The 24,221-nt window shown below is 48.1% G+C and overlaps 1 protein-coding gene across 4 annotated transcripts in view; it reads left to right on the top strand.

Moving 5' to 3' along the window:
- The first annotated feature begins 20,798 nt into the window (after positions 1-20,798).
- The window catches only part of SH3PXD2B (SH3 and PX domains 2B), a 113,556-nt gene continuing 110,133 nt past the window's right edge, over positions 20,799-24,221 (top strand). For all 4 annotated transcript variants that reach the window (XR_003428267.1, XM_027084295.1, XM_027084298.1 and 1 more), the window contains exon 1: positions 20,799-21,026. Coding sequence is in view for 3 of the 4 variants with exons in the window: in XM_027084295.1 (XP_026940096.1) it covers positions 20,952-21,026 (75 nt within the window). In the remaining variant the exon portion in view is untranslated. The remainder of the gene's footprint in view (positions 21,027-24,221) is intronic.

Raw genomic sequence — 24,221 nt, forward strand, 5'->3', positions numbered from 1 at the left:
CCGCGGAGCACAGGCTCCGGACGCGCAGGCCCAGCGGCCATGGCCCACGGGCCCAGCCGCTCCGCGGCATGTGGGATCCCCCCGGACCGGGGCACGAACCCGCGTCCCCTGCACCGGCAGGCGGACCCTCAACCACGGCGCCACCAGGGAAGCCCTATTATAACTATTCCTGAAAAGTTCTAATGGGAGCTCTCATCAGATCCAGTAAATTTTATTAAAAATCCTGGCCACGAGCTTCCCTGGTGGCGCCGTGGTTGAGGGTCCGCCTGCCGGTGCAGGGGACGCGGGTTCGTGCCCCGGTCCGGGGGGATCCCACATGCCGCGGAGCGGCTGGGCCCGTGGGCCATGGCCGCTGGGCCTGCGCGTCCGGAGCCTGTGCTCCGCGGCGGGAGAGGACACGGCGGTGAGAGGCCCGTGTACGGCAAAAACAAAACAAAACAAAACAAAACAAAAATCCTGGCCGCAAAGAATAAGCTCCGTGAAGCCTCTCCAAAGTTATGTTTTAAAAGAGAGTGTTTATCTTTTAGAGACACATATTGCAATATTTACAAATAAAATGCCATAGTGATAGGGATTTGCTTCAAAATAATCCAGTGGGAAGGGGATGACATGGGTGAAAGAACTAATGAAACAAGACTGTCTAGAACTTGAAGACTATTGTAGCTATAAGGTGAGCACGTGAGCACATGGGACTTTAAACTGTATTTTCCATGGTTTTTATTTGTGTTTGAAATGTTTCCTGATAGAAAGTATGTTTTAAAGCTCTCTAAAGAACCTCATGAGAAAGATATTCTAATGTCCATTTCACAGATGAAGATGAAACACAGAGAAGTTCACTTACTTGTCCAAAGTCACACAGCTCATTTGGCAACAGAACTAGTATTCAAAACCAGGTCAGCGTGACTCCAGAACCCAGACTCTGTCTACAACACCAGTCACTAGGAAAACAATGACAAGACAATAAAAAATCTGGGCAGATGTTCACAGAAATATATGTTTAGTCAAACAACTGAAAAAGAACAGTTTTAAGAAGCCCAAGATGAAATATAAGTAGAAGGAAGACATTCCTTTCAATCATCAGTCTGGTGGAGGGGGAGAAACCCTGCTCCTTTTCCTCGAGCCTCGTTCTCTTTCTCTTCCTCCAGGGTTTCAGAGGGTAGTAATAAACAATAATAGCAATAAATGGGTCCTATCTTGCCAACAAAGCTGACCCTTCTCCCCGAGTCTCCCAGAGACCCCCAGACAGGCCTGGGCACAGCGCTGACCCTCCACAAAGGCTGCCAGTTTGGTACTGGATGGAGAATGGGGGGACACATCGTGGTTCCTTAATGTCCAACAGCTGGGGTTCAGATTCAGCTTGCCCCCTCCTAGCTGTGTAACCTTGGGCAAGTCACTCTCTCCCTCTGACCCTGACAGGGCCCTTAGCACATTGTTGGGCAGGTAGGACTCACTGGAGAAGTGTTTCCTCTCCATCCCCAAGCAAGCCTTGCCCAGGAACATTAAGCATTAATCCAGCCCCCTGAGTGAAACCATCATAAACTGTGAATGAGTGAAAACCGACTTACTAAGCCTGGAGTTGAATCATGCCCTGCACCTTCCGCATCCGTGAGGGCTCACTGAGCAGAAGGCAGGTGAATGGGCTGAGTACGCATCTTTGACTACGCAATTCTAGCATCTCCAAGCACGGCACTGCCACCAGACGACTCCCCTTTCACAGGTGGGGGCTCACCTGTGTACCTGGGCATGGTCTCTCTAGAAGATTGGGTCCCCAGCGGGGTGCCTGGAATGGTCGTGGCAGTCCCAGCCAGAGAGAGCTTGGAGTGATGGGCTGTCTGACCACCCATTTCAGATGAAGAAGCAATCGACTGAGAAACAAATTAGAATCTGATGGGTTTGTCTGTCACCCAGGACTCTGTCTGTCCACTCAAGGATGCTTTTACGAGAGGTGACAAAGCCCTCTGGTGGCCAGTGAGCCACCTGCTGGAAGAAGTCCTTCCAGAGCACTTAGGAAATAAGAAGGCAGTGGCTGCCCCCATGTGGCAGGAGTCAGGAAGACAGGACTCTTGATTAAAGAGCCCAAAACCCCAACAGCCCCCAGCTGACATGACAGCCAGTAAAAGCTACCTTTTAATGAGCACCTGCTCTGTGCTGGGCTCTTTTCATGAGCCTTCTCATTTAATCCTCACCATAATCCTTCAAGGGCCCATTCAGAACACTGAGGCTCTTAAAGAGGTTTGCTGCTCCGGCCAGGGTCACTCAGTCACTCAGTAGGAGAACCAGGGTCAAACCCAGGCCAAAGAGCCCCGAAGCCCAGGTGCTATTTGCCAGATGGGGAGGAGAGAGGAAAAGGATGAAAATAACTTTTTTTTTTTTTTTTTTGGCGGTACGCGGGCCTCTCACTGTTGTGGCCTCTCCCGTTGCGGAGCACAGGCTCCGGACGCGCAGGCTCAGCGGCCATGGGTCACGGGCCCAGCTGCTCCGCGGCATGTGGGATCCTCCCGGACCGGGGCACGAACCCGTGTCCCCTGCATCGGCAGGCAGATTCTCAACCACTGTGCCACCAGGGAAGCCCCGAAAATAACATTTATTGAGCGTCATCTGTGTCCCAGGCAGTGTGGCTCCCTGGTGATAAGAGCCACCAACACTTAAACTAAGTGCTTACTGTGTGTCCAGTGTGTTCTTTTCTAGGGGCATTCCCCAAGCCAGGTCATGTCACCTTCACAATAACCCTGGGAAGTAAGTTCTATTCGTATTTCCAGTTTATAAATGAGGCCCCGGAGAGGATACATACCCAGGGTTGCACAGAGCTTAAGCTGGGCTCTGAACCCAGGCAGTCTGGAGGCACAGCCCGTGTATATAACAGCTCCACTGTGCAGCCTTCCGGATGAGCGCTCACCGCATCCGTCTGAGCAGGGAAAACTCGATGGCTGTCACCCTTGGTGAGGATACTATCGGCCAGATTGCTTCACTGTACCCTAGTCCTCTTGTAACTGATAAGCGTAGGACAGCTCTGCAAGATCAGGTGACAGCTCTGTTCAGCAACATTTCATGCATGGGTTTTAACTTTCACTCATGATCTTTGCCTGAAATCAATTATTGGTTGCAAAATGGTGATTTTATACTTCTTTTATCCCTTCTAAATGTATTAGTTGATACTCTAAAAGAGAACTCTCTTTCCTCTTCTTCAATGTCATTATAAATTCATGGATTTTAAAAATTCAATATATTATAATCTATTCCCATTGCTTTTCTTTTTGATATTTAAATCATGCCCGAATTGACCAGTGGAAACCCCTTCAAGCAGACTCCTGTGTCCTTTTTGTCCTTTCATCTTGTCCTCATCGGTCTTTATGCTCCAGACTTACCTTGTACTCTCCTTGCCCCAACCCAGGAATCTGCCATTTGGTCAAAGAGTTCCTTTTGGTGAGAAATGGTATTTAGAAACCAACACCTAGGGGATAGATGTGCTCACTGCTGCTTTACTTTAGTTTTAGTTATTAGTTTAAGATGATTGTCCCTATTCAAGTCCAACACCACAGGTTTCTTTGGCCCTTTCCCCCATTCTTATTTGCATCTTCCTTCTTCCAGAGTGCGAACTCGCTCACAATAACATCAATATATAACTCTGTTTCACAGTACACACAAACTACTACACCAATATCACTAGCAATAACAAAAACTCTGCTAAGTAAAGTCCATGATTTATTTGAAGTTCTTTTCATCCTTAAAATGTATCCAATGGGGCTTCCCTGGTGACGAAGTGGTTAAGAATCTGCCTGCGAATGCAGGGGACACGTGTTCGAGCCCTGCTCCAGAAGATCCCACATGCCGTGGAGCAACTAAGCCCGTGCACCACAACTACTGAGCCTGTGCTCTAGAGCCCATGAGCTACAACTACTGCGCCCACGTGCCACAACTACTGAAGCCCGCACACCTAGAGCCTGTGCTCTGCAACAAGAGAAGCCACCGCAATGAGAAGCCTGCACACCACAACAAAGAGAAGCCCCCACTTGCTGCAACTAGAGAAGGCCCGCACACAGCAATGAAGACCCAATGCAGCCAAAAATAAGTAAATAAATTAATTAAAAAATATATATAAATCTGAAGAAGAGTACGTAGTCACAGTCATGGAACTACTTCCACTGTCTGGGTGGTTGGTATCAATTTGACAGACGGCTTCGTTTGTTTCTATTTATATTTAAATTTAGGGTTGCTTTTCCCATCATTTCTATTTCATCTTATTTTTTGATTAGGTAAACTATTTACATGGCTCAAAAGTTAAAAACTATAAAAGGATAGTGACTCTTTCTTCCATTCCTACCTTTTCTGCTCCATTCATACCTACTCCTATTGGTAATCATTCTCATGATTTCATTATTCTTCCCATGTTCCATTTTTACAAAACAAAAAGATAGATACATGTACATATATACATAGAGTCTTATGTCTCTTTCTCACAAAAAAGATCACATGCTATAAGTACTTTTTTGCCCTTTGCTTTTTTGCACATAAAAATGAATCTTGCCCAAATAGACAAAGCAATCTTGATAAAGAAGAGCAAAGCTGGAGGCATCACATTTCTGGATTTCAACTATATGACAAAGCTATGGTAATAAAAACAGTATACCACAAGGGATTAATATCCAACATTTATAAACAGCTCATACAACTCAACATCAAAAAAACAAACAACCCAGTTAAAAAATGAGAAGTTCTGAACAGACATCTTTCCAAAGAAGACATACAGGTGGCTAACAGGTACATGAAAAGGTGCTCAACATCACTAATCATCAGGGCAACGCAAATCAAAACCACAATGAGATCTCACCTCACACCTGTCAGAATGGCTGTTATCAAAAAGACAAGAAATACCGGGCTTCCCTGGTGGCACAGTGGTTGAGAGTCCGCCTGCTGATGCAGGGGACACAGGTTTGTGCCCTGGTCTGGGAAGATCCCACATGCCGCGGAGCGGCTAGGCCCGTGAGCCATGGCCACTGAGCCTGTGCGTCCGGAGCCTGTGCTCTGCAACGGGAGAGGCCACAACAGTGAGAGGCCCACGTAACGCAAAAAAAAAAAGGACAAGCAATACCAAGTGCTAGTGAGGATGTGGAAAAAGGGGAACCCTTGTGCACTGTTGGTAGGAATGTAATTTGGTGCAGCCCCCCTGGAAAACAAAATGAAGTTTCCTCAAAAAATTAAAAATGGGGACTTCCCTAGCAAACCAGTGGTTGGCACTCTGTGCTTCCACGGCACGGGGTGAGGGTTCAATCCCTGGTCGGGGGAACTAGGATTCCGCATGCCATGTGGTCCAGCCAAAAAGTTAAAAGAAAAATTAAAAATAGAACTACCATACGATCCAGCAATTCTACTTCTGGGTATTTATTGGAAGGAAATGAAAACACTAACTAAAAAAGATAAATGCACCAGCATGTTCATCGCATCATTATTTACAATAGCCAAGACACAAAATAACATAAGGATCCATTGATGGTTAAATGGATAAAGAAAATGTAGTATACGTATGTGTATGCATGTATATAGATATACACTGGAATATTATTCAGCCATTAAAACAAAGAAATCTTGCTGTTTGCCATAACGTGAATGGACCTTGAGGGTGAAATAAGTCAGAGAAAGACAAATGCTGTATGATCGCACTTACATGTGGAATCAAAAAACAACAAAGAACAAAACATAAATACAGAGAAGAGATTGGTGGTTTCCAGAGGCAGGCTTCTGGCGGGGGAGCAAAAATGGGTGAAGGGGGTCAAAATTATCTTATAATTTCAAGTTATAAGATAAATAAATCATGGGGATATAATGCAGAGCATGGTGGCTGTAGTTAATAATACTGTATTGTGTACTTGAAAGTTGCTGAGAGAGTAGATCTTAAAAGTTCTCACCACCAGAAAAAAATTGTAACTATGTGTGGTGATGGATGTTAACTAGACGTATTGTGGTGATCATTTTGCAATACATACAAATATCAAATCATTTTGTTGTACGCCTGAAACCAGTATGGTGTTATATGTCAATTATATCTCAATTAAAAAATGTATCTTGGAAACTACTCCATATCAGTTCCTAGAGATCCTCCTCGATCTATTTGAAAAAGTAGTGTTTAATTACACAAGCAATAATGGCTGTCTTCTGGTTTTTTAAAGGCTGGACCTTGGATGTAAAGCTGAAGGCTCTCTCAAGACCCCTCCGGTGCCCACACCCCCATGCAGCCCTCCCCAGAGTTTGGTGTTCATCCTCCCAGATCTTTCCCCACACATGTGTGCAGCCATATGCATACTTGGAGAAGGTTTCTTTATGTAGATGGTACCACATAACAAACATCACTCTGCAGACAAGTTTTCTTGACTCAGCAATGCATGGGGATTCAGCCATGTCACTAGGGAGCGTTCCCCTTTCCTACCCAAAGAAATTCATCAGCCCTTGAAGGCCCAGCTCAAATGTCACCCCCTCTAAAAGCCTGCCACAGCATGGCAAGACTGAAGGCGTCCTTCCTACCCCTGGACTCCCACTGCCCATGGCTTAGCTTGACTTTATCTTGATAACTATAAAACACGTACAATCTGTGACACACAGCAAGCCCATAGCACAATTGTAGGCACATAGTAGGTGGTATGAGAGCTCCTGAGAACAAGGCCCATGTGTTCGTTCAATATTCTTACAACAAACATGAACTGTGGACCTACTATGTGCCAGGCCCTGGAATGGGCACTGGGCAGAGAGAGGAAAAAAGGGCAGATGCAGCCCGTGGGTCAATTTCGAGTGCAGTATGAGGTAGTGGGTAATAGCATGGATTCTGCAGCCAGCTGCCTGAGTTTGGATCCTGCCTCAGCCGCTTACAAGCTGTGTGACCTAGCTGATTCCGTTTTTATTTAAAATTCTGGTATTTTATTCATCATAGATTTTTTTCCGCATTAATTTTGGTTTCTTTAGATATTGCATTTACATAGTACTTATTACTTATCTTGATTACTGAGGGTCTTTTGCCCCCCACCCCTTTAAACTATGCATCTCAGGCAAGTGCCTCACTCAGCTCACCCTAGTCCCAGCTCTGCCTTGTGAAAAGATTTAATTCCTTTGTGCCTTAGTTTCTTCATCTGGAAAATGGGAATAACAACAGCACTTCCCTCTCAGTGTTGCTGTGAGGATTAAATAAGCTAGTATATGCACAGAACTTATGCCAGAGCTCAGCAAGTGTTAGGTAAATATTAACTGTCATGTGACCATAGTGCCAGGCACATGGGAACACACGGTTAATGTTGGCTAATAAATGAATACAATAGCTACCGCATGCTCGATATTTAATTCAGCACCTCTTACAATCCTCATTATCAAACGGGGGTTTTCCACAGTTCTCTGGCATATGTAATGTGTTCAGCGCTTCTCTCGCCCTGCAAAGATTTGTTTCAAATGTGATCTTACAGTTCCTTTCTAAAGGGTAAAAAGGTCTTCCCTCCAACCATCTCAGCATTCTTGAAAAACTCCATTCATCTTTGTCCATGATCATCTCTTAGTTTTCCTGCAGCAAGCCCCCCCCCCCCCCCCCCCCCCCCCCCCGCTCCAGGACCCCTCCCCGGACCTGAGTCACTAATGCATCTCAATTGTCCGTCATCATTGCCTTCATGACCTTGCTTCCCATTTGCATTCAAGATACTAATTCATGAAGGACATTTACAAAAATGTCCTTCCATTGTCTGTCTTCTGTCAGAGCAAAAACCCAAGGAGTGCCCAGGGAAGCCCTGCCTCCCTCATTACTTACGATCTTTCAACTCACAGCCATCCATCTTTCAACTCTCCCTTCTGTTTACGCCAGCGCCTTCCTGCAGTAGCTGGCTTTTAAATACAACTCAATTATTAATCTTTCTCTAATTGAATTGTTCCTTTTGCCTTTCTTACTCCGTACATAGTCATTCTTTTCCCCCACTTTCCATATTATCTCTACTTGCTTTCCGTTCAGAATCGTGATGTTCTAGGCCCAACTCTATTCTCTGGTTTCCCAGCCTGTTCAGATTCAAAGCAATCAATATTGATCTCCATTTCTATTTAGTACTTCCTGATTGTCCCCAGTGCCACTGAATGCATCCATTTGGAAAGCCTCTATCTTCCGGAATCCATTTCCCTTTTACTAATTAAGTTCACAATAAGGGCCACAGTCAAAGCCACTGTGGTCCTGGCTCCACTCCCAGGAGGCTCTTCTACCCTGGCCTTTGTCCCCAGGTCCCCCCACACCTCTCCGTGCCTACAGAAAACTCCACTGTCTGTCCTTAACTCTGCTGAAAAAAGAAAATGGCCCTGGAGGTGATCAGACACAGGAAAACCGGGGCACCCCTAACCCCTGGGACACAGGCAGAAATGCCAACTGATTCTTCATCCCAGTAAAAGCACATTTATTGATTTCCCCCCGGGTCCAAGATCTATTCAGGAGAATGGTTTTTTGTTTTGTTTTTTCCATTTCTAAGTAGTTTGGGTTTTTTCCTTTAGTTTAAACGTGTTATTCACATCTCATTGTATTGCTTTGTGAGCAAAGGGCATGGACAATACACTTTCTGCCTTTTGTGTTTAAAATAACTGTTCGTACTGGCTTCAGATAGGATCAAAAAAAATGTATATTTTTTGCAAAGGACAAGATTTGGTGTGTCCACGAACTCCACTATCATTCTAATGGTAACAGTAGTATGAGCCGCCATCCCCTCAGAGCTTGCTGTGTGCCAGGCTCTGTGTTGAGCCCTTTCCAAGAATTTTCTCATTTAATCCCCCCAGGATCCTGCAAGAAATGTCTCTTTTCTTGTTGTTGTTATTATTTTGTTTGTTTTGGGGTCTTTTTTTAAAAAATAATTTATTTTGCTTTTTAATTTTTTTATTGAAGTATAGTCGATCTACAATGTTGTGTTAGTTTCAAGTGTACAGCAAAGTGATTCGGTTATACATATATATATGTATATATTCTTTTTAAAAATTCTTTTCCATTATAGTTTATTGCAAGATATTGAATATAATTCCCTGTGCTATACAGTAGGTCCTTGTATTTTTTATCTATTTTACACATAGTAGTCTGTATCTGTTAATCCCAAACTCCCAATTTATCCCTCTCCCCCTTCCCCTTTGGTGACCATAAGTTTGTTTTCTATATCTGTTTCTGTTTTTTGAATAAGTTCATTTGTACGATCTTTTAGATTCCACATATAAATGATAAAATATTTGTCTAAGAAATGTCTCTGTGATCCTCATTTCACCGATGAGGAAACGAAGGCTTAGAGAGGTTCGATACCTTGTGTAAAGTCACATCACCAGAGACGTGGAGCTGGGGTTCAAATCTAAGTCTGATTCCTACATTTGGGTTCAATTATGATTAAAGTCTTCAGTATCAGGGATTCAAGGAGCCCCTGGCTGGTGGAATGAGCCCCTCAGATACATGTAAAATACTAACCTACCTCCAGATGTGCATTTTTCTGGAGCAAGAGTTCATCGAGCTCATTAAATTCTCCAAAAAGTCAAGAACCAATTCTCTCTGTCTATATGTGGTTTTTACCTATTTGACCTACCAAAGAAAGAGATGGGTGTTTAAACCTGCCCATCTCCTCTTGGGTTTCTTTTTTTCTTTCTATTCTGCTTTATCTATTTTTTGCTGCAATGTTTTTCAGCACATCCAGGCTGACGATTCATATCACTAATTCAAATTGTACCTCTTGGGCTTCCCTGGTGGCGCAGCGGTTGAGAGTCCGCCTGCCAATGCGGGGGACACGGGTTCGAGCCCTGGTCTGGGAAGATCCCACATGCCACGGAGCAACTAGGCCCGTGAGCCACAACTACTGAGCCTGCACATCTGGAGCCTGTGCTCCGCAACAAGAGAGGCCACGATAATGCAGGCCCGTGCACTGCGATGAAGAGTGGTCTCCGCTTGCCACAACTAGAGAAAGCCCTCGCACAGAAACGAAGACCCAACACAGCCAAAAATAAATAAATAAATTAAAAAAAAAAAATTGTACCTCTTTCTCAACATAAAATGTCTCTCTACAACTAAATAACGAGCTCTGGAATCCAAGTTTACTGCTTGCCAGCTATGTGACCTTAGAGCATACATTTCCCTTCTCTGAGCTTTGGTTCTATAAAGTGGGGACCCCCATACCTGCCATGGGGACCCTGGTTAGACTCAGCAGAGACCCCCCCCTCAAGCCCATAAGGCCAGAAACACGTGTCTACAAATGACTTCCTGTTTCCTCCCTGTGGACATCCCTTCTTCCCTGACGTAAGCAGGTAGCAGGCTCCGGACTTCCTTGCCTCCTGGGAGATTTAAAGCAGGGCTTTTTCCCTTCCAAACCTGAGCCCCCTGAGGAGAACAGGGTTTGAAGAAGAGGGTGAAAAAGGGAGAAGCAGACCTGCTGGACGACAGCTAACAGCTGGCCTCTTGCTCCCGGCCAGGCTGTGCCAGTCTGTCCTGAACATACACAATTTCCCAGAACGTCAGTGTCAGATGAGGACGCCTTGTGACGGTGATGGAGCAGAACAAAAAGTGAACACTCCTTCATCACACCCAAGCAGAGGTGAAAACAGCCACCCTCAGGCCACCTCCAAATGAGCAAACATCCCCCTCCTGCCTGACCCAAGTGACTGCTGCTCCATTTCTCCTGCCTCCTAGGTGAAAAGTACTGCCTGATCATCCAATTACCCCTGCTTCCTGACAGCACGCAACCTAGAACAAACCCTGGTTCTTCGAGCCCTCCTTTACACCCTCCAACACCAGACCCCAACCCCCTGACAAGCCCCTCCTCGTGCTCTCTCCCACAGATGCCCCAGCTCCCCATGGTGTGTGTCCCTCTTAAAGAGGCAGGTAACACACCCACAGGTGTGTCTTCCTACAGGTGTGTTCTGGGGTGCTTGGCTGGTGGGCATCAATAAGGAATTTCCCCCAGGACAAAAGGAGCCGTCCTCAGGCTTGGGAGGTGCAGGAGGGTCTGTAGATCTGAGAGCAGAAGGGAGCTGTGCCTGCTCCCAGACTGAACCTTGACGAGGACGCTGGAGTTACCAGGGACGCTGGACCCCAAGCTTCCCCAGGGATCCCGTGCCCGTAGCAGGGTGTGGACCTGCCATGCAGGGGACATGAAGGGACCATATGGGCCAGAGCCAAGGGTGACTCGGCATGAATGGCTGGACATGATGAATGGAAACAAAGCTACTGGGGCTCCACTTAGTGTGAAATCCTGTTAGAACCTTGGGAGGGGTTACCCCAAGAGCGGCTGAGCAGTTTGGAGGCAGGATCAAAAATTAAGCTGATTTAAGAAAATTAAGAAATGATGTCGTTCTCGGACACCTATATCTGTGACCTGAGTTTCACACCTACTACAAATAAAAAGAGGGATTAAAGGGACACTGGTGTGTATTAAGTAACTACAGGACAGAGATGCAGTGGGGCTTCTGGAAGGGTCTGACCCTGGCCTGAAAGGAAGCCCAGACTCTGTGTTCAACTCGCATTTCTGCTTCTCTCCACAGGTCTGTCTGATTCTTTTCTCTCTGCCATTTCACATGATCCACAATTCAGTCCCTGTGGCGAGAGGTGCCACTTCACAGCTTGCAAACAGACCCCTCTCTCCCAGTCTGGGATCCTGGGAAACAGAGCCCGAGGCCAAGGCAAGCACTTTGCTGGAGACGGGGATTCAGGGACCCTAGGAGACAAGCAGGAAGCGACCTGATCGTATCCCCCCAGCTGTCTTCAAAGCCACTGCAGCCTCCCTCCCTATCGTCCTGGCTGTATCTCGGGAACACCTATAGCTCTGTCTCTCAGGGTAAGCTTTGTAGGGTCTTTCGAGGCTCCCACCACTACTGAGACCCTTTTCTGCCCAGTCCCTGGCATTGGTCTCTTTGTGACTCTCCTTCAGAACCCCTGCTCTGAAGGCCCACCCCTCAGTCTCTTTCTGGTGGGAGTAACCAGGCACAGAGGCCTCAGAGGTCCCTTGGCCTGGGGCAGGGGGCTTTCAGGTAGCTCTAGCTCAGTTCCCTTCCCAGTGTGTGTCCTGCCAGGTTCTGGAAGTGGAGGCCATTGCCTCCTGAGCCCTGCCGCTTGGATGCGTTGTTCATAACACACTTTACCTTCTGACGTGCTGTACAATTGCCTTATTTCTTATTGCTTTTTAAATTTTTTAAATTATTTATCTATTTATTTTTGGTTGCATTGGGTCTTGGTTGCTGAGCGCGGGCTTTCTCTAGCTGTGGCCAGCGGGGGCTACTCTTCGCTGCAGTGCGCAGGCTTCTCATTGCAGTGGCTTCTCTTGTTGAGGAGCACGGGCTCTAGAGCGCAGGCTCAGTAGTTGTGGTGCACAGGCTGGGTTGCTCCACGGCATGTGGGATCTTCCCGGACCAGGGCTCGAACCCGTGTCCCCTGCATTGGCAGGTGGATTCTTAACCACTGCGCCACCAGGGAAGCCCCGTTTATTGCTTTTTGTTTGCCTTCCTTGCTAGAACATGAACGCCACAGGAAAAAGGATCTTCTAAGCACCTCGTACCGTGCCTAGCACGTATTAGGGACTCAGTAAACATCTGTTTGTATAAGTGGTAAATACTTGCATACAAGTGATAGATAAATACTAATGAATACATAACTGGGCTCCCTGAGCTACCTGCCCTTCGGGGTCATGGTCTGCTACACTTTATCTGAGTAGTCAAGGCTGAATCATAACCTTCATATCCATTGGAACAAACTTATAGGGTAACTAAGCACGTAGATTCACCTTGGAATGTTGGGTATGGGAAGCACTGGGAATGATTAAACAGTCATTGTTGCTCCTATGGGTTGGTGGGGGCTTGGTGGGGGGGAGGGCGGGGTTGGAGGGCGGTGACTGCAGTAGTGCCTTGGCGGCCATGACAGGCTGCCACCTTGTGGCTAAATGAGGAAATGCACCCAATCTGACTTTGGGAAACAGCTCAATTGCAGGTGACCTCTACTTTTTTAACACACTTAGTCTTTGCAAATTTCTGCAGGCTCTGTGAACAAGATGAGAGTCACCAGGCCTGGTCCCCTCAGAGGCCTCTTGAGTATGTGCTCACTGATCTGAAACGTTAAGCCCAAATCTTTTTTGTGAACAACATGATCTTTCACACACTCATGCGTTCATCCATCCAGTCATCCACCCATTCATCATTCATTCATTTATTCAACAAATATTTGCTGAACAGTTAGGAGGGATCGGACACTGTGGGAAAGAAGAGGTCCTGCCCTTCCTGTGGAGAAGACAGCCATTCATTAGTCAGCAACTATTTACTCAGAGCCTGCTGGCACTGTGTTGGCGTTGGTGGATAATAACTGATGAGACAGACTGAACTGCCCTCATAGAGCCAACCTTCTAGTTGATGATAAATAAAAGGGTGATGTGAGATCATAAATATATATATATATATTGGTCTTTGTCCACAGTTTCTGGCACAGAGCTCCTAAAACCCTTGTAAATTCCAAAGTGATAAAAACACTACGAGCATCTTTTGTTCTAATGAGGCTACTCTGGATGGTCTCCTGAATGGCTCCTGGTTGGGGGCTGGTCACCAGAAAGACCAAGCCATCATGATTAGAAGCTTAGAATTTTCAGCCCCACTCCGATCTTCCAGAGAGGAGAGAGGGGCTGGAAATGGAGTTAATAACTTATCATGCCTACGTGAGGAAGCCTCCATAAAATTACAATTGTAGGGGGTTCTTTGAGCGTCCAAGTTGGTGAACACATCCACAGCAGGGGGGCAATCCAGCCCAGCTCCATGGGGACAGAAGCTCCTCTGCACAGGACCCTCCCAGACTTTGTCCTATGTATCTCTTCATCTGGCTGTTCATCTGTATTATTTTTTTTTCCTGGTCTTATTGAGATAAAATTGACATACAGCACCGTCTAAGTTTAAGGCGTACAGCATGATGATTTGACTTACATACATCATGAAATGACTACAACAGTAAGTTTAGTGAGCCTCCATCATTTCATATAGATACAGAATTTAAGAAATAGAAAAAAATATTTTTCCTTGTGATGAGAACTCAGGATTTACTCTCTTAGTTTTCATACATAACATACAGCATTGTTCATTGTATTTATCACGTTGTACATTACATCCTTAGTATTTACTTATCTCATAACTGGAAGGTTACAACCTTGTGTACCTTCATCCAATTCTCTTTACCCACCCCCAACCCTGATAACCACAAATCTGATCTCTTTTTCTATGAGTTTGTTTGTTTTTGAAGCACAAAAATTACAACACTGTGTTAGTTCCTGTTACACAACATAGTGATTCGATATTTCTATACATTTCAAAGTGATCATCGTGATAAGTCTACTTATGATCTGTCACCATACAAGGGTGTTATATAATTATTAACTATATTCCCCCCACATTTCACCCCCATGACTCATTTATTTTGCAACTGGAATTTGTGCTTCTTAATCTCCCTCACCTATTTCTCTCCTCTCCCTTCCTCTGTATTCTTTATCATATCCTTTAATACACCGGTAGACATAAATAAGCATTTCTGTGAGTTCTGTGAGCCACTCTAGGAAATTAATTGAACCTGAGGAGCGGGTCATGGGTAGCCTGGGGACCTACTACTTAAAATTGGTGTCTGAAGTGGGATGGGAGCAACCTTGTGGGACTGAGCCCTTAACCTGTGGGATCTGATACTATCTCCAGGTAGATAGTGTCAGAACTGAATTAAATTATAGACACCCAGCTGGTGTCACAGAGAATTGCTTGATGTGGGGGGAAACCTCCAGATATTTGGTGACCAGAAGTAAAGTGTTCTGTGTGAGTAGTAAAGGAGACACACAGGAGAGAAACAGTTGTAGGAGGGAAGAACTGCAGTTTTTCTTAATACAGATGACAATGGTGATAAGTGCTGTGAAGGAAATACACGTGGGAGAGATATGAGGGGGGCTACTTAAGGAAGAGCCACCAAAGAGATGACATTTAAACTAAAGCCTGAAAGACAGGAATGGGCCAGTTGAAGGAAAAGCATTCCAGGAGGAGGGAACAGCATGTGCAAAGTGGTGAGTGTTCTAGGAATGGAGAGAAGGCCAGAGTGGGTGGAGGGAGTGTGCCAGGGGAGGGGCATGAGATGAGGGCAAGAGGTCAGCAGAGGCCAGATCCTGCTGGTCCTTGAGGTCTGGGGTGAGGACTTGGCTTTTATAGATATTATCTAACTGGTCTTTTCTAAAGACCCATCTAGAGGATGGCTTTACAGGGTGTCTTTGTCCTTTTGGGCTGCTGTAGCAGAATGTTATACACTGGCTGGCTTATTTTTTAAAAATAAAACAGAAATTTACTTCTCACAGTTCAGGAGGCTGGGAATTCCAAGATCAAGGTGCTAATTTAGAGTCTGGTCAGGGCCTACTTCCTGTTCATAAATGCCTGTCTTTTCACTGTGTCCTCACATAGCAGAAGGGACAAGGGAGCTCTCTGGAGTCTTGTTTGTTTATTTATTTATGAAATATTACATTTAATAATAAAAGACTTAGGAGCCCTTTATAGCTCATATACATTTAGATACAATGTAGTAACATAATGTTTCACTGTTAATTTTTGCAGCCTTGGAATTTTTGTTTTCACTGGGCCTCATTTTCAGTCTCTGAAGTTTTTGCTATTTACTGTAAATAATGAGCTCATGAATAAATGCAAGCTGATGTTTTCTTTACATTTACATTTCTTAAAATGTTCATTCATAAGCTTCCTTTTGCATATATCTCATGACTTTTTGATTTTACACAATTTTGTTTTTATAATTGAAGTGTAGTTAATTTATAATGTTGTGTTAGCTTCAAGTGTACAGCAAAATGATTCAGTTATACATATATATATTCTTTTTCAGCTCCTTTTCCATTATAGGTTATTACAAGATATTGAGTATAGTTCCCTGTGCTATACAGTAGGTCTTTGTTGTTTACCTGTTTTATATCTAGGTGTGTGTATGTTAATTCCAGGGTCTCTTTTTTTTTTTTTTTTTTTTGCGGTACGCGGGCCTCTCGCTGTTGTGGCCTCTCCCATTGCGGAGCACAGGCTCCAGACGCGCAGGCTCAGCGGCCACGGCTCACGGGCCCAGCCGCTCCGCGGCATGTGGGATCTTCCCGGACCGGGGCATGAACCCGTGTCCCCTGCATCGGCAGGCGGACTCTCAACCACTGCGCCACCAGGGAAGCCCCCAGGGTCTCTTTTAAAGGGCACTAATCCCATTCATGAGGTCTCTACTCTCATGACCTAATCACCTCCAAGAGACCTCCCACCTCCAAATACCATCAAATTAGGGATTTGATTTCAACATGAATTTTGAGAGGACACAAACATTCAGTATATAGCAGAGAGACACCTGTTAATGGAGGGGAGCGGATACAAACATTTAGAAGACACCAGCCCTTCCTCAAGGGGGCTCTGGCTTCAATGGAAAGAACACAGGTCAAGCAGCCCAGTAATTCTGAGTTCACATCCCAGCTTCACCACCTTTCCATGCTATGACTCTTGGCACCTTCTCTAAGCTTGGTTTTCTCACATGAAAATGGGGAAAATAATTCTCACACTGCAGATTTTGGGGGCAAATTAGGGAAATGGATATGGAATGCTTGGGGCTGTACATAGCACTTGGTACATGCTGGATAAAAGTTACATTACCACACACACAACTCTTTAAAAAGTAGGGAAAAAGGGCTTCCCTGGTGGCGCAGTGGTTGAGAGTCCGCATGCCGATGCGGGGGACACGGGTTCGTGCCCCGGTCCGGGAAGATCCCACATGCGGCGGAGCGGCTGGGCCCGTGAGCTATGGCCGCTGAGCCTGCGCGTCCGGAGCCTGTGCCCCGCAACGGGATAGGGTTAGATGAAAGCAGTACTGAAAGGATCAGGTAATGGTGGCCTTGAATGCCAACCTAAAGCACAGGAACATCTGTGAGCAGTGGGGGGTTCTGAGCAGGGGAGCATCATGAACAGAGCTTCCTTTTCAGAGCAAGATCATTCTGGCTTCCAAGAAAGAGGAAGAAGATGGGAGATGGGAGGAAGGAACTCATGATTGCCTTCTTGCCGCTGAGGAAACTTCACTCAACCTCTTCCTCTCTCCTGGAGGCTCTGCCCTGCCGCCTGGGCACCTGGAATTTTGCTTTAAGGCCTGTTTGCTTACAACCTATGACCTATTCCACAGGACCACATGTGCCTGGCCACTCGGTATTCGCAGGCCTGGCCGTGTTAATTACGAGCCTCTTGCCGTGCCAGCCAATCAGACAGCAGTTGGGGGTGGGGTGGGGAGGAGTCTCTTTCCAAGGCTCCTGCTTTGTCCTGCAAAGAATCCTGGTGCCTTCTCAGAGGCGGTTGACAGAGAGAAGCAGAAAAGGAGCAGGCCTCAGCTTCCTGGGCCTGGCTGCCCATCCTGGAAAGTTGGGATTTGGAAAGGTGCAGCCTGCCAGCCCGGCAGACACTAAAAATCACAAAAAGACCAGAACTTAATTTACGCTGATGGACTCAATGCTCCTCGAATGTGCAGCCCTCCTCCCAAATAAACCTGCCATGTGGAATTCTGTGGTCCACTGGCTCTAGCATTGATTTTCTATGGTCTGTAGCTCTCAGACTTGCAAAGTGCGCTTCTGAAACAGGAATTTAGAAGCATAAAGTCAGCTAAAGCAGCGGATTTACCATCTTCTCTACCCTGTCTGCTCCACACTACAATCAGGGAGAATGCCAGTGTTCCCAGAAGCAGTGTGGATAGAATGGAGCTTGGCGTGAAGACGTCTCTGGGGCATGGGTAGGGACAAAACAAGCCCAGCCTGGAGTTCTGATTAACCAGGCGGGTGAGGACTGAGTTTCGAGTTAAGGAGATGGAGATGGGTTCATTCATCCTACAAGCATTTCCTCAGGGCCTCTCTGTGCTAGTCTGTGCCGATGCTGGGGGGATTTGAGACAAATAAGACCCATTCCAGCTCCTTGGGAGCTCAGAGTCTGGCAAAGTCATCAGTTACACAGCCCAGTGTGATGGCTGCAACAAGACACAGTGTTAGTGAGGGAAGGAAGTGATATCTGGGAGGCAGAGGTTCCTGGAAGAAGTGACATTCAGGCCGGGCTTTGAAGGCTGAATAAGAGGTCACCAGCAGAGAAGGTGGGGAAATAAATAGCTTATGCCAAGGCATGTGGGTAGGAAAAAACAGAATATGTTTTTTTCTGGAGATGACAAGTCATTTCTATTGTTGGGAGAAAATGGAGACAACTGGTGGCAGGTGAGGTGGGACGCGCAATCAGGGGCTATAAAGAGGGTCCGGACTGGGAAGAGTGAATGTAGGTCAAGGCAGAGTCAGAATTAAAATTAGCTTTGGGATTTGGATGCAGGTTAAAAGGAGATATTTAGGGGTAACGGATTGGCTGGTAGCAAAGTAACAAAAATACACGTGCTTTACCTGTGTTATCTCATTTAGAGCTCAGAACAAGCCTATGTGGTCAGTGGCTATTCTTATCCCATCTTACAGATGCGGAGATGGAGGTACAGGCAGGTCGACTTGTCCAAGGTCTCACACTTGGTAAGTGGTGGTTGCCAGGGGCTTAGGGAGGGCGAATGGAGAGTTAGTGTTTAAGGGGTACAGAATTTTAGTCTGGGAAGATCCAAAAAGTCCTGGAGATGGATGGTGGTAATGGTTGCACAACGGTGTGAATGCACTTAATGCCGCGGAACTGTACACTTACAAATGGTTAAAGTGGTAAATTTCATGTCATGTATATTTCACTACAATAGAAAAAAAGAAAAGAAAAAGGAAGGGTGTGGAAAGATGCAGGTATTGTATCTCTGCTACCGGCAGGTGGAGGAAAGGTTTGTCTCCCCTGGCCAGGTCTGCCACAGCGCAAGAGGTGAACACACTCGGGAGGGCTGGGGACTGGCTCTGCTGCTCAGGGTGCGACTGGGGACAGGTCTCATTGGCTTTCTGGGAAAACCAAGGAAGCCGGCGGATTCACAGACTTCCTCTAGCATCTGCCCTCTGTGGTTCTGCCTTGTTAGGAGGGCTTGGCTCATGCAGAGGATTGAGGCAATAGGCACAGAAAAGCCAGGCCTTCAACATACTGGACCTTTCCACACTCTTTGACTTGCAATTATGATTCAGAAGAAGGTGCCTTACAGGAGTTATATCAATGAGGGTTCCAGCATGAAAGAAATGCCACCCACAAACTGGGTCACAAAGGAAAGTTTATTAAAGAGTTCATTTATAAAGGTGTGGGCAGGGCCTGGGGAACCAAAGAAGGAGGGTGCAGTATTGGCAGGACAGTTACCACCCTTAGAGGGAGCCCTGAGAGAGCCGGTATGGGGAAGGTACCTTTGGCAGGGACAACCCAGCAGGAAGGAAGCTCGGGAAGTGAATACCCAGACCTCTCTCTTCTCGTGCCCTCAGTCTCCTGCCAAGGACCCCCACTAACCAAGCCCAGCAGGAAGCCAGAGGACAGGAAACCCATCAGTGAAATCCATACCGGCCGGCCTCCAGAACCAGAGCAAGGTAAAACCTGGCACAAAAGTCAGAGGGGCAAGTGGTGGGGCAGATCCAAAGTGAATCAGCACCAAACTCTCCAGTGGCCTGGCCAGGGCTGCTGAAAAGCGTCCTTTCTGGATGACTCCCACCCTCTTTCAAAGACTGACCTTGGACCCAGGGTGGTAAGGGGCACTGGGCTCTTTCAGGCCTGGAGGGGAGCTGTGCGGTTTGTTGGAAAGAGCCCTGCTTACTGCTTACTAGTGTGAGAACACTGGCCAGGGGCCTAAACCTCCTAACCATGCATTATGTGTACACTCATTCAGATGTTTGCTCAGCCAGTACCACCTGAAAATGACTCAGTGCCCAGCCAGGGCTCTAGGAGGCACTGGATAAAGAAATGTGGAGCAGCTCCGGCCACCCTTAACTTTAACTTGTGAAATATGGCTCAAGCCAGCCAGTGATGGGGTCCCTCCACCAGCTCTGTGACTCCAGAGGCTGCTCTCAGTCACCTCCTCTGTAATACGGGTCAACCACCTTCCCCCGACCCCCTGCCCCCGCAGTTGCTCTGAGAATTCAAAGAGAAATTTTCAAAGAAAAGCAGGAGGCACTGCAGCTGGCATAGAGTGAGGGCTCCACATCTGGGAATCAGTGGCCTTGTTAACAGGCATCCACTGCCCCTCACGCATTCACCACCCTCTTACCCTGTTTTGCTGCTACTCTTGTCATTATATCATACTTGCATTTGTTGGGGGGGTGGAGAGGGGGCGGCTTTTCTTGCTCCTCCCTGAATCCCCATGGCTTGGGGCTGTTTACGACTGCCAACATTTATAGTGCCACCGACGTCACATGCACTTAATCTTGAGGACAGCCCCGGTTGGTAGGCTGTAGCACTAGGGCCATTTTACAGATGAAGAAACCCAGAGAGCCCAGAGAGGTTAAGCCACTTGCCCAAGGTCACAGAGTCGATTAGCAGCAGAGCCGGAGTTTGAACCCTGGAGTCTGGCCCTCACATCCGGCGCCAGACCGTGGGTATCAGAAGGAGTGAGTGCGGGAATGAATCCACCGGTCAATCAGTGATCGCAAGGCAGATGCGCGCCCGTCCCCTCCCCCAGCCGCGGGGGCTCGCCGCGGGGACAAAGGCCCTGACGAGGCCGGACGTGGGCCAGCCGGGTCCGCGCTCCGGGGGCGGGCGTGGGGGCCGGGCCCTTTAAGGGGGGGCGGGCCAACGACGCGGAGGGCGGGTCGAGGGGCGGGTCGGGGGCGGGTCGGGGGCGGGGGGCGGGGGGCGGGCGGCGGCGGGGCCGGAGGGCGCGCGGAGCGAAGGGCGGCGGCGGCGTCTCGTGCTCGGACCGGGCTCTGGATCCCGCTCGGCCCCCGGATCCCGCTCGGCCCCCGGATCCCGCTCGGCCGGCTGTTCCCGGCCCGCTGTGGCGCGCCCCAACACCCTGCGTTCCCCGCACCCGCACTCGGCCCCGCGGAGGAGAGGCCATGCCGCCGCGGCGCAGCATCGTGGAGGTGAAGGTGCTGGACGTGCAGAAGCGGCGGGTGCCCAACAAGCATTATGTGAGTGCCGCGCGACCCCCACGCCCCCTTGAGCCCGTGCCCCATCGGGGGCGACCTAGAGCCCCCACGGCTCTGAAAACTTCTGCCTCCTGCTCTTTCTCCCCCACCTCCCCTCCTCTCCCCTCTCGGCACTGCTGCTGCGCGGCCCGGGTCTCTCCCGGCTCCTCCCTCTCTCCCCCTCCCCCTCCTCTCTTTTGCCCTGTTCCGCTCCTCCACCGTGTCCTCCCGCCTCGTCCCCCCCTCGTCTCTTTGCCGCCCCTCTCCCCCTCTCCGTCTGCTCCTTGTCCCCCCAACTCCCGTCCTGCCCATCCGTGGAAAAGTCTGGCCGGTGTAGGGAACAGAGAGACAGAGAGAGGCGCCTGTTCTCAGGCCGCCCGTCCTGTCCCTCCTTGTCTGGAGGCGCTCAGACCCGCAGTGCCCAGCCACAGGTAGCCCCAGCAGGGATCGCCAAGTTGGCTCCGTCCTTTTGGAGGAGCCAGCCGGAGCGATAGAGATCTCTGAGAATGGATCCTTTGAGTGCCTGCACCATTAAAAAGTTTTTTTAAAAAAGAAAAAGATCCCTGCCCCTTCTCTCCAATAACTTCTGTTTAAAAATGTATGAAAGTTTTCTCTTGGTTATCTCCCTGGCAAAATGGGAATCTTGTTTAGAGCTGGCGGGGACTTGAAAAAATGGGCCAGTAGCCTCATTTTGCAGACGGGACCCTCAGATGGGCTGAGGCGCAGCGAGGCTTCAGGTTCTGGAAGAAGGAGGAGCTGCATTCGGTTTTCCCTGCCTCTGGAAGGTGTACCTGGGGTAGATGGTGACCCGCCAGATGGGAAGTGGGTTCCACACCAGCCTAGGAGCTGAATCTGTGGGTTCAAGGGGCCCTTGGACTACCTCAGAGATTCTGGGTAGAGGGGTAATGGGGCTGTGGGGTGTTGGGCCCAGGTGAGGCCTTGGGGAGGCCTCTCTGCAGGAGGGAAGGGGGCTATGGTGTCTCTGGTGGTGAGAAGGGAGCAGTGGCAGCGCCTAGCTGCAGAGAAGTTAACCAGGAAGGAAAAAAGAGCAAGAGGGAGGGAAAAAAAATCCTAACAAAGAAGTATAGAACAATAAAGAGCGAGGGGCGTTGGCTGGCTAAACTCAGCTCCTTGACCTCCCTGCAAGTCGTCTTGGGATCTCTTTTCTTTAGAGGCTCGTTCTTATAAAGCAGATCTACATGCCTTACACGAATAGTCTATACAATTCTGAAAGGAGATAGCGGGGAAGCCACTCTGCACTCCCTACGAGAAAGGGTGTGCTGTGTGAGCCTGTATTGTTATTGGCTGGGCAGCCAGTTATTCAAGCCTTAGCCAGGCGGTGGGAAGCTATTTCCTGGACCTGTGGCATCTTTAAATAGAGTGAAGTTTCCCTTGATTCCAGAGCTGGGCTAAATTGTCTCCCCCGCACCCCCTTTCTTTTTAACTGTTTCAAATGCTACCAAATCTTGGTTCCTTGTTTGAGCCTGTTGAGTGTATAACTGAGTTGCCTCTTTGCTATGAAGACAGTTTTTACCAACATGGCAGACAGGAGGAAGTCTGAAATTCCCCGTGCTGCCTCCCACCAGATCTGTGAGCTGGGAGCACCAGAATATATACAGCCTCCAAGAAATGGGCATCATCATCCACTCTCTCCTGTCCTCTCTCATCACACGACTATCAGGCACAGGTTCTTAAGCCCATTTGACAGATGAGGAAACTAAGGCTCAGAAAGATGAGGTCACAGTCAGGGCCAGAACAGGAATGCAAATCCAAGTATGTTCGACCCCAAAAAGTGTTATTCCACCAGGTCACACCACTTTGCAGATTTCATACCCCGTAGTTTCCCTACGCAAAGTCCTCTTAAAAACTGAGAATTTTGCCATCATTTGTGATCACTCTGAGGCTTTTCATTCTGTTTAGATCCCTCCCTGCCAGTTTTCTGGAGGTGCGGCAGCTTTGAGGGGCATCTCTGTAAGCCTTCAACCACTTTTTAGGGGCTCCTTCAGACAGGTCTCTAAATATTAACATGGATTTGCGTTTAAATCTTGGCACCCAGCTTGCTGTGTAGCCTCTCTGATCCTCAGTTTCCTCATCTGTAAAATGGGGGTAATGGTGCCCACTTCCTAGGAGAAGGGATCTTGTGACTGACAGGGTTGACATTCCATAACCGTCAGATGCCTGCCTCCCTGCCCTGTGGTATCCATGTTACTCTGACTGGGAACATGCCAAAGTCACATGAGGAGGGATTTCACCAAGAATTTATTTTTCTGCATGTGGGTTTAGGCACTCCTGTGATGCAAGGGAGCCCCCTCCCTTCTAGCCAGCCTTCTGGTTTCATCGGATGAATAGGGGCAATGGGTTGAACTGCAGCCTGAGTCATCCACAGCAACAGAGAAAGTTAAGTGCTGTGATGGCAGGAAACCCATCAACAACTGCTAGTGACCCCTGCCCCTGTTCCCAAACCATACCTGCCCCTGCCACTCTAGAAGGAATGGGCATGGAGGTAGCTATTGGCATGGGTCTGGACTTTTTTCCCATTTGGTATATCCTCCTCTCTGAAGTTGGCCCAGCCACTCTGGAGAGATGGCATGAGCAGAGGAGTTGGACAGCCCTGGGCTCAGCCACTTCCTGCTGTGTGACCTTGAGCTGGTCAATTTACCTCTCTAAACTGCTTCTATAATCTGCAAATTGTAAATAGTGCTGCGTCCCTCTAGGGCAGAATTTCTCAGCCTCAGCAGTGTTGATATTTTGGGCCAGATCGTTCTTCCTTGTGAGGGGCTGTCCTGTGCATGGTAGAATGTTCAGCAGCATCTCTGGTTTCTACCCCCTAGGTGCCAGTAAGCATCCCCCTCCCTAATTGTGACAACCAAAAATGTCTCCACACACGTCCCCCAGGAGGGCGAAATCACACACACCCTGGCTTCTAACCGCCCTGCCCCAAACACTGCATGAGAACATACAAGTTAGTTACTGAGGCTTCCCACCACCTGCTCCCTATTTACAGCTACTTCAGCCTCCACCTGTCTCATCACTCAGTTGCCTGGGAGCGAACAGGTCACAGGTGCTGTAGATCTCGTTGGAGAGCTTCACCAGGAGCTCAGGGCTGCCCATCAAGGCTGGGCCACTTGTTCCACCTTAAATGGCATCTTCTCCATGATCAGGGCGGCATCTTCATCACGCCTGGCCCCAGCCTCCTTC

This window comes from Aethalodelphis obliquidens, unplaced genomic scaffold (genome assembly GCF_003676395.1).
Source record: "Aethalodelphis obliquidens isolate GAN/ISIS:26980383/991018 unplaced genomic scaffold, ASM367639v1 scaffold52, whole genome shotgun sequence".
NCBI lineage: Eukaryota > Metazoa > Chordata > Mammalia > Artiodactyla > Delphinidae > Aethalodelphis > Aethalodelphis obliquidens.